This window comes from Halictus rubicundus, chromosome 1 (assembly GCF_050948215.1).
Source record: "Halictus rubicundus isolate RS-2024b chromosome 1, iyHalRubi1_principal, whole genome shotgun sequence".
NCBI classification, from domain to species: Eukaryota; Metazoa; Arthropoda; class Insecta; order Hymenoptera; family Halictidae; genus Halictus; species Halictus rubicundus.
The window spans coordinates 14,981,049-14,996,340 of NC_135149.1; the positions used below are offsets into that span (position 1 = coordinate 14,981,049).

A 15,292-nucleotide genomic window follows, 5' to 3' on the forward strand; every position below is an offset into this window, starting at 1 on the left:
AGCCTTTTTGGTGTCTACAAATATTATTATTACGGCACAACAGTTTTTCCAATTTGAGTATTCAAGATTTTCCGAACTTGAAAACATTCAAAGAGCGGATGAATTATTAATTACTGGCCACTGTAGTGTGCGAGATTTCTCGATTCTATTGTTGATTGTAGATTACATTTTTACCTACTACCAATGGTTATTGTTTCACTAATATTTAAGCATAAAATGGATACTCTATTATTGATTTATAACACTTCGAGATCATTGAATTGTGTCCCACGAGATTGGGAAATTTTGTTATTACGCATCAAGGTACAGAGATAAATAAAAATGATGAGTGTATTAACGGCTCTGAAAGAAATTTTAGAGTGAATATTACCCTGAATAGATTAATCGATATTTGTGGGTCTTTCAGAGAAGAAGTAACAGGGAAACTGAACCGCATTCAAGAATCTCTACCAAGTAATCGTGCTAGATAATATGCACACTTAATCACTGTGTTAGTTGGGTATTTTATAGTCGAATGCTCCCTGGCTCTTGGTTCACTGCAGTTGGTTGAACTGCAAGCGTATACGGCGACCTTAGGATAGAATATATTTAGATGCAGCGTGCCATTAAAGTTCCGTATATTGATCCTAGATCGTGTTTACTTTGTAAACATAATAACGGTTCATGAAGTGTTTGGCATAACGTTAACATTAAACCTACCGACACTTCTTGTATATCTGTTCCTACCGTGCGTGGTCAATATGACCGGTCCTTAAAAAAAGTTATTGTTAGTACATTAAACGTAGATAATAATCAATTTGTTGCTGAACGAATTAGTAGATGAACAACTTCCATAAAATGACGATACAAATTTATTTTCTCTCTCTTCTCGATATACAAAATTGTACTGTCTCGTCCACCTTTGCGGTTTGGATGCATTTGCAATGAAACAGTATTATCAACCATTCACGTTTTGTTAAAAAAAAACACACGCACACACAGTAATTGAAATGTAAGCTTAACTTAGAAGCCTCTCAACAGAAAGTATAAAAATATAAATCGTTAGGTAGTTTAAAAAAAGAGGAATAAAAATAAAAATCGCTAGGTGTACTTTTTTTTAAAGAAAACAATAAAAATACAAATCCTAGGTATATTTTTTTAAACGAAAGAATAAAAATAGTGTTCTGTCTGTAGAATAATCATTTTTCAATTTGTTTGTGTGACTGACGCTTGAATGTAAAGAACAACCCTTAAGAAATTTGAATGGAAGTGCACTCTAGTTTCAATTAAACAAATGTTCTATTAGTATAGTGTATTATTATTAAACTACGGATGTTTATGTATCGATTTATGAATCACATAAGCCTCAACAGTGAAACATAAAATGGCACATTGTTGGTTACAATTAATTTCAAGAATTTCACTGTAACTTCACAATAATTTTTTAATTGTAATTGTGCACTATAATTGTAACCGTAACATCCCAACAAATTTCAATTGTTCTAAACTTGTCTATGCTGATGTACATATACATCAACATCCGCAGTATAGTTATTATCGTTGGAGTACGCGCATGGATTACTATCGTAGCTCATAATCAGTACATTTCTTGTAGTTTGTTATTGTTAGATGAGGTATATTCATATTCTTATGAACGTACTAGATATCTGTTTTTTTTTCTCAAGAGAATAATACTGATCGATTTTTAAAAAATATTCTTTTCTCGTAAGATCATAAAAAATGTCTCGTATAATATTAAAATCTTTTATACAATATTTTTGAAAATCTTTCTACGAGGATATCACGATATACGATTTGACATTGCCGAGAACAACAAGGGACGCGCGTACTCTACCGATGCCAGTATGCTCTAAATGATCGCAGACGTGATGTATTCGAAGGTAGAATCCCATACAATTGCAGAATCCTGCAGAACTGGATTACGAGCGCAGGACAGCATTGTTCGCGTTGAAACACTTCGAGAGACTCGTCGAAACAACGAGGATGACCCTTCTAGGTCCTGGCTGCCGAGAAACGCTGACGGCAGCGTTAGATACTGCCATCGAGAGGACGCACGATTTCACTGACAGCGCGTACACCAGCCACGAGCACAGAGAGAACATCCTCTTGCTCTGCGACCGGGTCAAGTTGGAGTTGAACTCGTTGCTACGTGTTGGCAACAGTATGGTAAGATTTTTCACATTTTCACTGATTTATTATTTCGCAAAATTTTTTCATGAGAAAAGATTTGAAGAACACGCAAAATATAAAATAAGAGCCGCGGTAATGTAGCTCAGGTTTCAAAGAGTTGCAGATATCGTGACATACATAATTAAAGAGACCAGATGTTTATTAAATGGGTTAGTATCGATGATTCGAAATTGATCGACAATATACAACTACATGAACATATTCCAGGGCATATAACGTCTAAAATAATAAAATTGCTCTTCACGATTGAGTTATTATAAATAATTTCTAACTGATCGAGAATATACAACTACAAGAACATATTACACAGTGCATATCTTATTAAACGTTTCAAATAATCAAATTGCCCTTTACGGTCGAGTTAATTCAAATAATTGGTGATCGATCGACAATGCAGAATTCCCAGAGGTATTTCAGGAAATTAACCAACTAAAGTAACACAGTTATTCTTCTCGACAAACAAGGTTACTAAAATATTTACGGCACGGCAGTTAACGCGTTAAAAAGACGCTTGCACTTTTGCACCAGCTTTGCACGTGTTTTTACCGAGGTACCACTGTACTTTATCGCAGCTTTCAAGATCGTAGATTTTAATAAAAGGACGACGATCACCGTTCAATAATCGAGAAAGCCGCGGAGCCGATAATGGCAACGCGCGAGCAGAACAATTTGCCGGGGGTGAAGCGAAGATTTGATGCGAAAAATTTCATATAATACCGGATTATTCGCGGCAGAGTAATCCGAGATGGCCTGGTCCGCGGTGAAAAGAGCTGACCTGCCGTCATAAATCCGAATGAATGAGCAGGCTAAACTGAATCAGTTAGGGGAGCCTGCCACCAATGAATAGGCAGCGGCAGCCACGTACCTTTTTAAACAAAAAAAGCGAAAAGCCACTTTCCCCTTTGACACCGGAACGTGCATTCATCAAAATCTCCGTGTGAGATCGAAACGCGCGATCTCTTATTCATAATCCGATCAGAACAATTTGTTTCAAACGAACGACTGATATTTTTGGGTCAGCTGTACCTACGTAATCGGTAGTGGATTTTTATATTAAATAAAAATTGCGTAGATGTAAATTTACTATTTCTTTAATCATTTCAATAGATCGAGAATAATTTCTAAATTCTTCGAATACTCGCACTATTTTGACCTACTCTTTTTTTACACAAATGCATAGTATATTGCAGTATAGCACTCGATGCAAATTTTTAGAATGTACTTTTGTTATGTTTCTAAAGTAATTTTCCTTTGCTATTGAGTTTGGTGTATTTCATCATTTTTCTGCCTATGCAGCGTGCTTTTTGTGGCACGATTTTTTGTTAACACTTAAACATTAAATTTCAATGTGATCAATTGAGGAAGTTAAAAGTTTCGTGACGATGTATGCAATGCACAATCGCCGATGGAGGAATAGCTGTGATAAATATTGACCTTTCAGTTTCTGTATCACTCAATAAATTGCTGCGATTTTATGGGACTTTTATGGGCGACGGTTTGGCAGTCAACGGGTTGGTAATCGATAGACTGCAGATGTTCGTGCAAACTAGATTCTTCCGAACTGCTTTCAAATGGTGCGAACAGGGAAAACATAAAAGAGACAAAATTCAGGCTAGATTAATACTTCGTTGAAATTGTTCTTTATTCTATCCCCTTATGCTTGAAAATAATATTATACTGCGTCGATCAATTACCTTTATTTCTATTTTACAAAAATTAACCTGGAGGAGAGAAATGTAACAAAAAAATTTATAGAGGAAAGAATTATTTGGATAAAAATCCAAAAAATTAAACTTAAATATATGATACCACATAGTTTCTCAAATGTCATTCTTACTAATCAATCACAACAATAATTTTGAATATTAAACTGACAAAGAATAGACAAATCTAAAAAATCTAAATTAAAATTCAAAAATTAAATATATAATACCACATAGTTGCTCAAATGTCATTCTTACTATTCAATCGCAACAAAACTTCTGAGTGAGTTAAACTGACAAAGAATAGGCAAATCTTAATATGAAACTGAGCTAATTAGCATGTATTATTTATTTGTTAGATTCTTAGAGATTACGGTGTTCTGTAATAGGATTCCATATTTTTCTTTCCTCAATTAAAACGAACAGGAATAAATAATCGGTCCTCACTGACAGCGTTAAGAAATGTAGATGTGGATGGTTGCTTGGTAGCAATGCATTGTGTCATTTTGTAGCAAAACTACGAAGGCGGTAGTGGTTCTCCGAGTGCTGAAATGGAGCAAGCTGTACAAGCAGTATTCAATGCGACGAAAGATCTTCGACAACAGCTTTGCGCGACCGCGATGGAGCAGATGGCTGATCTAGGCCAGGTGACCAAAGCGGGTCTGGAACTCGTGTCCACGATCAAGAATCTCGCTCTGGCCAACGACATCAATAGCTTCGAAGAGACAAAATTTGAGGAGTACCTCGACCACATTGTCGAAGTAAGTGCCTTACGACTTTTCGAAATTTTATCGATGATTTATTTTACCTTTAACGCTGCACGTCTTGTTTAACGAAGACAAATACGATTCAGTGTTACCTGCTAATTCGGCGACTCTTGAAAATATAACAACAATAATAATTATTTAAGTGGGATTGGACGTCCAATTTTATCGATACAAATTGTATAAAATATATACAAATAAAATATGAATTTTTCTTCTGTCTAGAGTGATAGTTAATACATCGTTCTAATTAACAAAGAAATATAAACTATATTTTCATACAACAGAGATATTCTCTCGGACGATTCGCTTTACGTTTATACAGAGTGACCTTATTAAGATTAACCTGATCATGATTATTTTAATTTGGATTGATGTAGTATATTTAAGAAAATTAATGCAAAATGTGAAATTGAATTCTTCATTATTCAAGAAGATAAAATATGAATTTCATATGTACTAAATTATTGTCTTTCGTGTAACGATAAATGTGTCCGCGAATGACGATAAAATATTGTTTCATTTTAGAACTTTGTAATTGTATTTTCGTACTATGCAGACAGATGTGCAATCGGCGCATAGCTGTTACTTTACGAATGCGCACAGAATCCACGAGTTATTAATCTATACGTTAACAGGTGTGCAGAATAATCAGACACGTTGCGCCGACGGAGACACTCTCAGTTTCAGCGAAGTTCACAGCAATTAATTTGAAAATGTACGGTCCCCAAGTGCTGACAGCGGCGCGAACGTTGGCAAGGCATCCGACTAGCAAAATCGCGAAAGAGAATCTGGAAGGTAATAGAACTCATAATTAACAAGATAAATTCTGTCGTTAAAGACGAAATTCAATCATCGGAATTAATAAAACTTTGTTATCAATTGTTGCAATTTTTCATAGTTTTACGACATTGAAAAATACCCCCTTTCAAAACTCACCTGGAAATTCAGTATTAATATAATGTATATTTAAAAAATATTTAATAATTCCGGAATAATTATAGTAAAACTATTCGAACCACTCAGTATTATACTTTATTATACTGTGTTTCAGTATTCGCCGATATGTGGCAATGGCTGATGAATGACGTGACATCGGTCGCAAAGGATGTGCTCGAATTACATCAGAACCGACCGGAGAAGCAAGTATACATGTCCTTGCCACGACCAGGAGTAAGTGCACTTTTACAATGGTTTGCATCTACAGTGATTTCTCTATATATGTCGCCAAGGCCTGGATGATATACGTCGCGGAATTATCCCCACTACCGGGCCACGAAGCTCGAGAGGCCTCGTACGTCAAGGAGCGTAAACATAACACAGCTCGGGCTGTCTCCTGGACGATACACGACGCTGACAAGACCCGTGTTGTTGACATATATCGAGAATTCATTGTACTTCGTTTAGTGCGTGTTTTACATCAATCCTAAACTTAGTGGAAAGATTCAAGATATAACTTTTTAAAACACTTTCTATTTGTATGATTGATCCCTCATTTTGATACTATTCAGAAGCATTTTTAACAAATCGTGAAATTCAAATTTAAAGCGAAATTTCTTTTACACTAATTCATTACATCGAAACCGCGATCGATAAATAAAAATGTACTCGGTGCTGGTCTGGTGATTTTTCTTAGTCCAAGCAGAAAACATAAAAAACACGTTCGTTAAAGTTGAAATAACAACGACTCGCTATTACAGAGCATGTAATTACCACCAATTGCTCGGGTCGGTAATCCTATCCTAGTTAAGCATTATAAATTAAGGACAAGTCGAGTTCTATATAATCAAGGTAAACGGCGGCCATTAACGTTCAACAGCACGGGAAATGAACGAATCCATTCTATTAGAAGCTCGTGTTCTTTAAGACCCAGTGAAATATCCTCTTTGTTACGAAAATTCACCAAAATCTTGGACAAAAAAACATTCTAAAAATTATGGACTATCGCTAAAAATATTTAGTTAATTTATCTTTTTACTCCAGTCATTGCTAGTTTTCGAATCTTCATACTTAGACCTAGTCATTTGTCCATCTACTCTTCTTATTATTCCCTGGACATATTTATTAAATTTTTTTTTCATATCTTATCATTTCATCTTTGCCCACCAGGCAAAAGGCCATTTTTCAGTACTGGTTATACGACAAAGTCTGCATGATCTCCTAGCCGCACGGTCTCTTTGTAAATTCAGAAATGGTTCCGAGTGGGATCAGGCGATAAAGGAGATTTGTAAATTTGCAGAAACACGGGACGACAAGCAAGCCGCTGAAGCCAGCGAGATTGGACAGCGAGGAGCAAGCGAAGATCGCGAAGGCCGGGTTGGAGATGAAGCTGATCACCTCGGAGATGGACGCGGAAACGGAGAAATGGCAGGAAAGCGGCAGCGCCCTGCAGGAGAACAACGACATCGTGAAACGGGCGAAGAACATGTCCTCGATGGCGTTCTCCATGTACCAGTTCACGAGGGGCGAGGGCGCCCTGAACACCACCCAAGATCTGTTCACCCAAGCTGAGTATTTTGCTGAGGAGGCGAACAGATTGTACAAGGTTGTGAGACAATTCAGCTACCAGGTACGTGACATCCGCCGGGAGGGCGTAGTGCTCAAAGCAAACTGAATACACATTTTTTAATTGGACTGATGTTGAGATGTTGCGTGACATGCGTGGCCACGCGTACAGAGAACTTACTGTGCGCGCACGTGTTACACGAACATCCCCCTTTATTTCTGATCATTCTTTTTTATCCATTGTTTATTATTATACGGATTCTATACTGGACTTGATTCCGAGTTTTTTGATCCTTGCTATATTGGAGATACGTTTTCCTTCGATTTCGCTATTGAGTTTCGTTTTTACGTAATTGCGATGCCGGAGCCACGTCGAGTCTATCGAATCACGCCGCCTGCCCGCTACACCAATCGCAACTCAAAGTTTTCTTTCGATGGTACACAGCAAAACGAGAATTTCTCTTGACGTTGTCTAAAAGTGTCCGTTATCGATTCTGCTCGTAATTAAGGATTAAAATTGACGATTCCGGTCGTTCGTTGCGAAGGTAGCGTAGCGATCCTGCGAGTGGACTCGAGGTGGCTCAAGCGTGAGTTCTTAGCATTAGACATGTACGAATTAACACGTTTGCTGCCCTTTCGACCCTCCTAGCTAGGCCGAATATATATATATAGTTACCTGAAGCCATTTTGATCTCTTTATACTCTTCTTGAAAGAAATCAACAAAAATCGCTAACCTTGTAATATATTCTGTATTATGAAACCCTTTCTTGACCCTCGCTCTTTGAATGCCTCCATCCAGGTAACTCTTTCTCTCTTTACTTTAGACCCTTGTTGGGCTCATAGAGATCATGTTCGCCTTGTACAGATCGTTCTCATTTGTATATACATACATACGTGTATATGTATATGTATGTATACGGGGTGCGTCAGTAAGAACTACTATATAAAATAACTCGCTATCTGTTGGTTATTAAAATATTATGTAGCATTTCAAGAACCGCGTCGAACGAGTACAATTTCATCTCATTGATATCTCATTTTTTCTCGGAGATATCAAGGTGACCTTGAGTCTTTCTCAAAATCAATGCAACTTTCTTTTAATACCACGTTGTTACGTTGTGAAGGACGAATTCAGCGATATATAATATAATGACCTCGAGTTGACCTTGAAGAAGCTTTTGAAAATACTCCAGGTGATTCTGGTATTTTTTAGAACAAATGTCATAACAAAATCAGCTTGTACTCGTTCAACGCGTTCCTTGAAATGCTGCATAGTTCACGAAATAGTTTTTTGATACAGCCAATAGATACCGAGTTATTTCAGATAGTAGTTTTCACCGACCCTGTATATCGATGTAACATATATATGTATATATATGCACTTATTATATGTTCGTATATTATACGATATGGTATATATATGTACAACTTAGTCTGTAGATATATTATACATGCTATGTACTTGTATATATATGCGCGTATTTATGTATATACATATATATTTTTATTATATATATTTTATATATACATATATATGTACATCGCTCGTTCATTCTGCGAATACGTTGTTCCAGTTGCTGTTAAGTGTTGTCGTTCTCTATCTTTCTCTCTTTCTCTTTATTTCTGTCTCTATCTCTCTGTCTCTCTAACATCGTTTCACGTTACTGCTCCATAAACTGCTAATGCAAGACCATGACACCTAGTACGATTCACCTGACAATCGTTTCTTATGTTGAATGACGTAGCGTAAACTACATCACCCGTTTGGTTTTTCCGTTACACTTCTCACCGAAGAGTGAAGCACGTTGTAAAAGGAACGGCTAATTTCACTAGCGATCACGACTGTAACATCATCTTTCGTTAGACGTTCGATTTGATTTTGACAATAGGCGTTGATCACTTTTGCCTCTTGCGTTGTAAAAATGCCAACCGACCCATATATTTATATGTCGTGATCAATAACAGTGTATTATTCAATTGGAGTACATCGATCTAGATGAATAGAGACATTCGTAAAGTTCACATGGCGGAGATACTAGTGTACCCTAAAAACTGTTTTTCTTACGTTAAGTTTCAGGTGAACGAATTTTGAAATGGCAAAGCGTATTCGAATTTTCGTTTCTCGCGGTCTATATTTTTCTTTTTCATCGCCGTTTATGTTTTACTCGTAACGTAAGTGAACGTGACGTTTTTTCTTTTTTTTTTTTAGAAAAGATTAGACGAGTTATATGTCATTAAACGTTTTTACTCAGTCACGGCATCGAAACGACCACGATCATTGTTTTGTTGGTAAATCTATTTTGTGTACGTACATTTATGACTTTTTTGTGTACGATTAGTAAGGTGTGTTTTAGATGCTACGGGAATGCTTCCGTCTGTGGACGACGTCTATGTGCATTGTGGTCCCCCTCCTTCCACTATCTGGGGCATGACTATTATGTCTCAGTTTTTGCCAGCTTCCGAATCTATCTTTCACTAACCTTCACGTTGACCAGCTAAGATGAAGTTTAACGTGATATAATTCATAGGCGAACTTGCAAAATCATGTATTACAATTTACAGGGTAAATTTAGACAGGTACCAACCCTTACAAAATTATTCGATTAATTACAAAAGAAGAAAGTGTCTACCGAGAATTTACTGAAGTTCAATTGCTGGTACAGTGTTTATTCTATATATGTCCCAAATGCCTAACCGATAAAAGTCCCAGAACTATCTCCACGTTGAGTATACCTCGTGAGGGGCCAAGAAGCTCGAGAAACCTCGGTCAACAAATAGTATCTCCTGCCCGATATATGTCCGTGGCTAGACATAAATCGAGTAAACACTATATTAATGTAATAGTTATTTATTGCTTCTGGGATCCTTGTGCGCATGATTAAGGCTCGGATCTACCGGCAAGCTGAACTAAACTGCAGTTATGTTAAGTTTACACATATTTACTTTTTGGTGAAAATAGTGTCCACTGCAGCAAATATGTGTAAACGTAGCATAGCTTAGAGTAGCTTAGCTTAGCTCGGCTTAGCATGTCGGTGCATCAAGGCCTCATTCGTGTGCGCCAGTTTCCCAGAAGCAATAGAAACGAAGAGAAACGTTTACGTGTTTCATGGTAACCAAAAGTTTCTAACAAACGACAGAAATAATTCACTGTTGCGCTGAAGATGAGTTAAGGGGTATCGCTTCTGTACGATTTATCGTTGAACATGTTTGCTCTAACTATTTAAACATAGTCGTGAAAGTTATATTCTTCATACTTGCGATTAGAAAAATTCGTAATTTCTTGTCATAGTATATGTAGCAATATGTACCAAATTAAAAAAGAAATTACGAGGTTACTGTAGAATTGCATTAATCATCATTAGTACTGGCAATGTTCGAAGAACACAATGTTGCAATAATGTCCGTGGTAATTGTTTAATTTGCAAAAATCTTATGTTAGAGATTTAATTGAATTAATCTGACATTAAATGTCACTAACGTGCTTTATTATATTTTGCAAATTTTTAGCAGTCTATTCGCCATATTCAATGAGATGGTTTAAATTGCAGCAGGTTATAATGAATCGTAAAAATGGAACTTTTCTGTACTCCTCCAAATACATTAACTAATTTGTAGAATAGTGAGAATAAGAACTATTCCATTTAGGGACAATGTTTTCTATTTTCCCAAACCTGAAATTATATCTGCGAATTTCATCTTGGTTGAAATCACTTGCATACTGCAATCGAATTCAAGTTTTTGGCTTGATCGTGTAATATTCGTGAAGCTTGCAAAAAACAACAAGGTCTGTACTACTTCACTGTCATTCACACAGTCACTGTCTAATGTTCTTCTCAAGCAACTTACACTGTTCTGTTCAATCTTTCGCATTGTGTTACTTTTAGGACGAATAGACTATGTTTCTGTTAACTTACTAGATGCAATCTTATGAGTATCCAAGATACGTGTAACAAAGTATTTATATTACTAGTTCAACGAATAAAGAATAGAATCAGGCATTGCTTCAAAGAGTTTTTGAAAGACGCTACATATGTATAAAACATAAATATCGCAAGGCAAATGTTGATGGATGGTTCTCAACGACTATTTGATACATACAATGTTACGTAGAAGTAGTTCTAATAATATTGGTGAAAACTGTTTGAATAACATAAATATAATTTTGTACGTACAGTATCGACCAAATATGTACATTGGGTGGAAAATTCTGCTTTTCTATTGTAAGAAAAAAATTGTAATGAGATGAAATTTCGATTAAAATTGCTCAACCTTAACAACGTATCAATCCTTACATTTTGAGCTACTATATTAGCAAGTATAAGCATATATATTAATAAGCAAGAATATTCATAAATCTTAAAGTGATTGATACCATCTCTAGTGACTTTCTACATACTTCTGGTTGATTAGTTTTTAAAACACGATATTGGAGTGAAAAGATATAAAAAGACCACGAGGCCAGAGTACAGAATAATACGAAATTTCAGAACATAAAGATCAGACATTTGTAGATTAGCCTCTCAGATCATTCCTGTTAGAGTATATTGGATAGTTCTGAAGCGTGAGATCGATACTGTATATCAATACAATTATTTTCTCTTTTTTTTAATGAACCCATTCAGACCTAACAAGGCTAACTCAGTATTTTATGGAATTTTCGTTACGAAAATAATTAATAACGTCTGAAAATGAACAGAAAAATACAAAAAGAAATGAATGTAAGGTTTTTCGCATTACAGTACGTGTAGACTCATTTATAATTGGAAGTTGAGTAAGCACACCAGTAATTGTGTTTTTAACTGTATATGGCACGTCTTAACGGGTGAAGAACAATTGGGTCTCTGTTCAATTTGTTTATCTCGCATTTAGGATACGAAAGAGAACATTTTTTTCATTCAGATAAAACATGGTAGTTAACATTGACACAGAGTGCAATACGTAAAGTCGTTTGTCCGAGTCGTTGGTAACCGATGAACGAACACGTTTGCCTTGCGACACGATCGAAGACGCAAGTTTTTACATGATGTCGTATGGGCGTAGGTACCTCCTGGCCCGCACAAGAAAGACCTCCTGGAAAACCTCGATCGTGTGCCGACGTACGTCCAGCAGCTCCAGTTCACCGTGAAAAATCCGACCGTCGGGAAAGCCGCCACCTTCACCAAAGTCGACAATGTAATCCAAGAGACAAAGAATCTGATGAACGTGATTTCGAAAGTGGTCACAACATGTTTCGACTGCGCCACAAAGGTAAGAAACGCGATCGCGTCGATCCGTTACCGTACGTTTCTTCTCTGTGTCACACACGAAAGATTCAAGTATCAGTATAGCACAGTGCTATTTTCTTTACTGTCCACTTTTGTATTTTAACCGTTACTTTTTTGGAAGTTACTTTTTTTACTGCTCGGAAACGGGAGAATGTTCAGTCTTTGCTCAGCGAGATACGTTTCTATTTTTACCTATCGTGGATTATAATGACTATAGTAAACATTATGACCGAAATGATCATATTAAATGACTGCACAATGTTAGAACGAATAGATCGACGAACGAGCAAAGATTGGACGATACTTGGTTTTTATCGTAGCTAGCTTTGTGTCGGCAGAAGATCTATGTATTTCTATTTATGATAAGCGTAAAGACGTTGTATCTGTGACCAATTCTGTGCGAATATTTTGTGCTCTTATGATGCAAATTATGCCCGATACTTTCAATTAAGGTCGCCTTGTCTTGTCCGATGTATTGCAATTGGTAGGGCCGTCTAGTTTGGAAAAAGTATCCTCGATATTTGATTCTGTTATTTACTTTGCTGCGTTAGAATTACTTGGGAAACACTTTGTAATTGTGGAAGATCATTCCGTAAATAATAAGGTGTGAGAGAATTTAAAGGATGGTTCTCCATGACAATGTAAGACGAAAATGAAGAGTAAAAAATTTGTAATTTCGGCTTCATTTTTTAGTTATTAACACTTAAACATCCGCCTAAAATGCGGCAACCCGGTCAACAGAGGCGTACGTTGGGTACGCCATAGAGGCGCGCGACAGTAAGCACGACACCTGGCAAGAATTTCGCGCGTAAACCGTCCGATTGGATCATTCCACATGCATTTTCGGTTCTAGCCGAATTATTGGCTAAAGTGTGTGACCTGAAAGCCTAACCATTGGGCTCGAGCGAGGACCCCCTCTGATACGTGACTGTCGCGCGCCTTCATGACGCAAGCAACGTACACCTCTGTTGGTCGGGTTGCCGCATTTTAGGCGGAGTTTTAATTGATGATAACCAAAAAATAAAGCCGAAATCGCAGTTTTTTTATTCTTTATTTTCGTTTCATATTGTCTTGGAGATTATTATTTTAGCTTCTAATCGACTACGTTCGTGAATATAGTTTAAGTGAGATGTATATGATTGAATGGAGTGTAGGCAATTAGCTGCCTCGTTACGGCGTGTGAAACTAAATAGAAACAGCAGTAATTGTACTGGTAGTTGAATGAAGATCTAAAACTATTAATAATGTAAGTAAAAAACTATTATAAATGCCTTTATTTTGTAACTGTAAAAGGGAGAGCAGTGATTATAACATTTCAAAATGATCATTTATTCTAATAGGAAACTTCAAGTTCTTAGGGGAAACAAAATTACTGGCGGAAATAGTACACAGTTTCCTATCGATATAAGACGAAGTTTTATTTTGTAAGGAAAATTTCTATCCCCCGTTCTTCTTCGGAAGTTGTCCGCTTGGTGTCAGAACGAAAAAGTATGTCATATTCTATCTTGTGCCGGACAACTCAAGACCACTCAAGAACAGTGTCAAACCGAATAGGTACCCTCATCCGTAATACGTCAAAAGCCGTTCCGAGACATCGTCTTATATCGAATGAAAACTGTATTAGGCAACACATTAGACATAGTAGACATGGTCGCTAAAAGCGAAGAACGCGCCATTAGAGGGCCTAAGAGAAGGAAAATATTCGCACAGAGTCCACGCATCATAGAATGCCGCAAGCCAAAAGTCATGTCACGCCTAAAGTGTCTACATGTCCTTCCATGTATTCATCGACTAGCACAATGTCACCATGCCGCAGTACGTGGAGCTCAGTCCGACGACGATGCCCGGCCTAAGCGAAGAGGACTGCTTGTACCCAGTTAGCCCCCAAATGCTCCCGTCGACAAGTCCCTACGTGCAGCCGCATCCTCTGACCACCACCCAGTTACACAATATCTTGAGACCTAGCCTAAACTTCCTGCCCTTCAATTACAACACGCTGCCAACCACGGGCTCCACCGCTAGTGGAGCATCCACCGGTTCACGTAATTCCGCATCCTTCGTTCATCCCTCCGTCCTTCCTTACTCGAACACCAACAATGCAGGCTGCGGGCCGCAGGCGCCCCATTGCCTTCAGAATCTACAGCTACTGCAGCTGCAACTGCATCACGCACAGCTGCAGCATCTGAGACACGCCACTCTACCGAGATAACACAGACTCTCGTTGCACCGTGACGGTCGCATGTGTTCACGTACGCGGCCACGATGCTACCGAGCACACGTTCATCCGCTGTTCTTTCTTTTGCACAGGTTCGACTTTCGTTCCCAATTCTTCTTTCTCTTTGGTTTGCTTTTCGTTTTGTTCCGTTTATGTCGATTCCGTCGCTGATTCTCGCGGTTAACTCGTTCGGCGAATTTATCTTTATTTCGTTCCTCGGGCGGATCCTGAACGCGGATCGTCCAATCACGATCTATCGATGTTTTCGAGGCTATTCCTCGATTAGTAAAGGAGATTATTGTTTCAGAATTTTGTATATGTGTTTATTAACTAGCTTGCAATTCGGACAAACTGTGTCGGAGGTTTTACAAACCATCTTTGTCGATGCAAATTGTGCAGCTCTTTGACTTTTGGTAATATTACTTCAGGAATCAGATAGCCACAGTAATGAAATTTTGTTAACATTTTTGTGACATTTTTCTGGTTAAAACGACTCCAAACACGACACTATTCGGACTGTATTTACTTGTTAATCCACGAAACAATAGAACCTCGGTTATCCGAACTAGTCGAACTACAGTATTCAATTAAATTTTTACTGATTTGTACAATAGATCGTATTCTGTATGGATCGTTACACATAGATTGAA

General features: G+C 37.4%; 2 protein-coding genes and 1 long non-coding RNA gene across 5 annotated transcripts in view; 2 read left to right on the plus strand and 1 right to left on the minus strand.

Annotated features, from left to right (window-relative positions):
- Positions 1-13,422, minus strand: part of LOC143354886 (uncharacterized) — a 199,089-nt gene extending 185,667 nt beyond the window's left edge. The window contains exon 1 of the long non-coding RNA XR_013082402.1: positions 13,391-13,422. This is a non-coding gene — a long non-coding RNA (uncharacterized LOC143354886). The remainder of the gene's footprint in view (positions 1-13,390) is intronic.
- The window catches only part of Alpha-catr (alpha-catenin related), a 119,679-nt gene that overhangs the window by 97,610 nt on the left and 6,777 nt on the right, over positions 1-15,292 (plus strand). For 2 of the 3 annotated variants that reach the window (XM_076788769.1, XM_076788780.1), the window contains exons 5-11: positions 1,885-2,166; positions 4,406-4,654; positions 5,296-5,455; positions 5,712-5,830; positions 6,897-7,226; positions 12,204-12,410; positions 14,223-14,734. In XM_076788769.1, coding sequence (XP_076644884.1) covers positions 1,885-2,166; positions 4,406-4,654; positions 5,296-5,455; positions 5,712-5,830; positions 6,897-7,226; positions 12,204-12,410; positions 14,223-14,636 — 1,761 coding nt within the window. In that variant the 3' untranslated portion in view covers positions 14,637-14,734. The remainder of the gene's footprint in view (positions 1-1,884; positions 2,167-4,405; positions 4,655-5,295; positions 5,456-5,711; positions 5,831-6,896; positions 7,227-12,203; positions 12,411-14,222; positions 14,735-15,292) is intronic. The other variant, XM_076788791.1, reaches the window with a different exon arrangement.
- Positions 1-15,292, plus strand: part of LOC143354838 (uncharacterized) — a 453,699-nt gene that overhangs the window by 64,988 nt on the left and 373,419 nt on the right. The gene's annotated exons all lie outside the window — the stretch shown is intronic.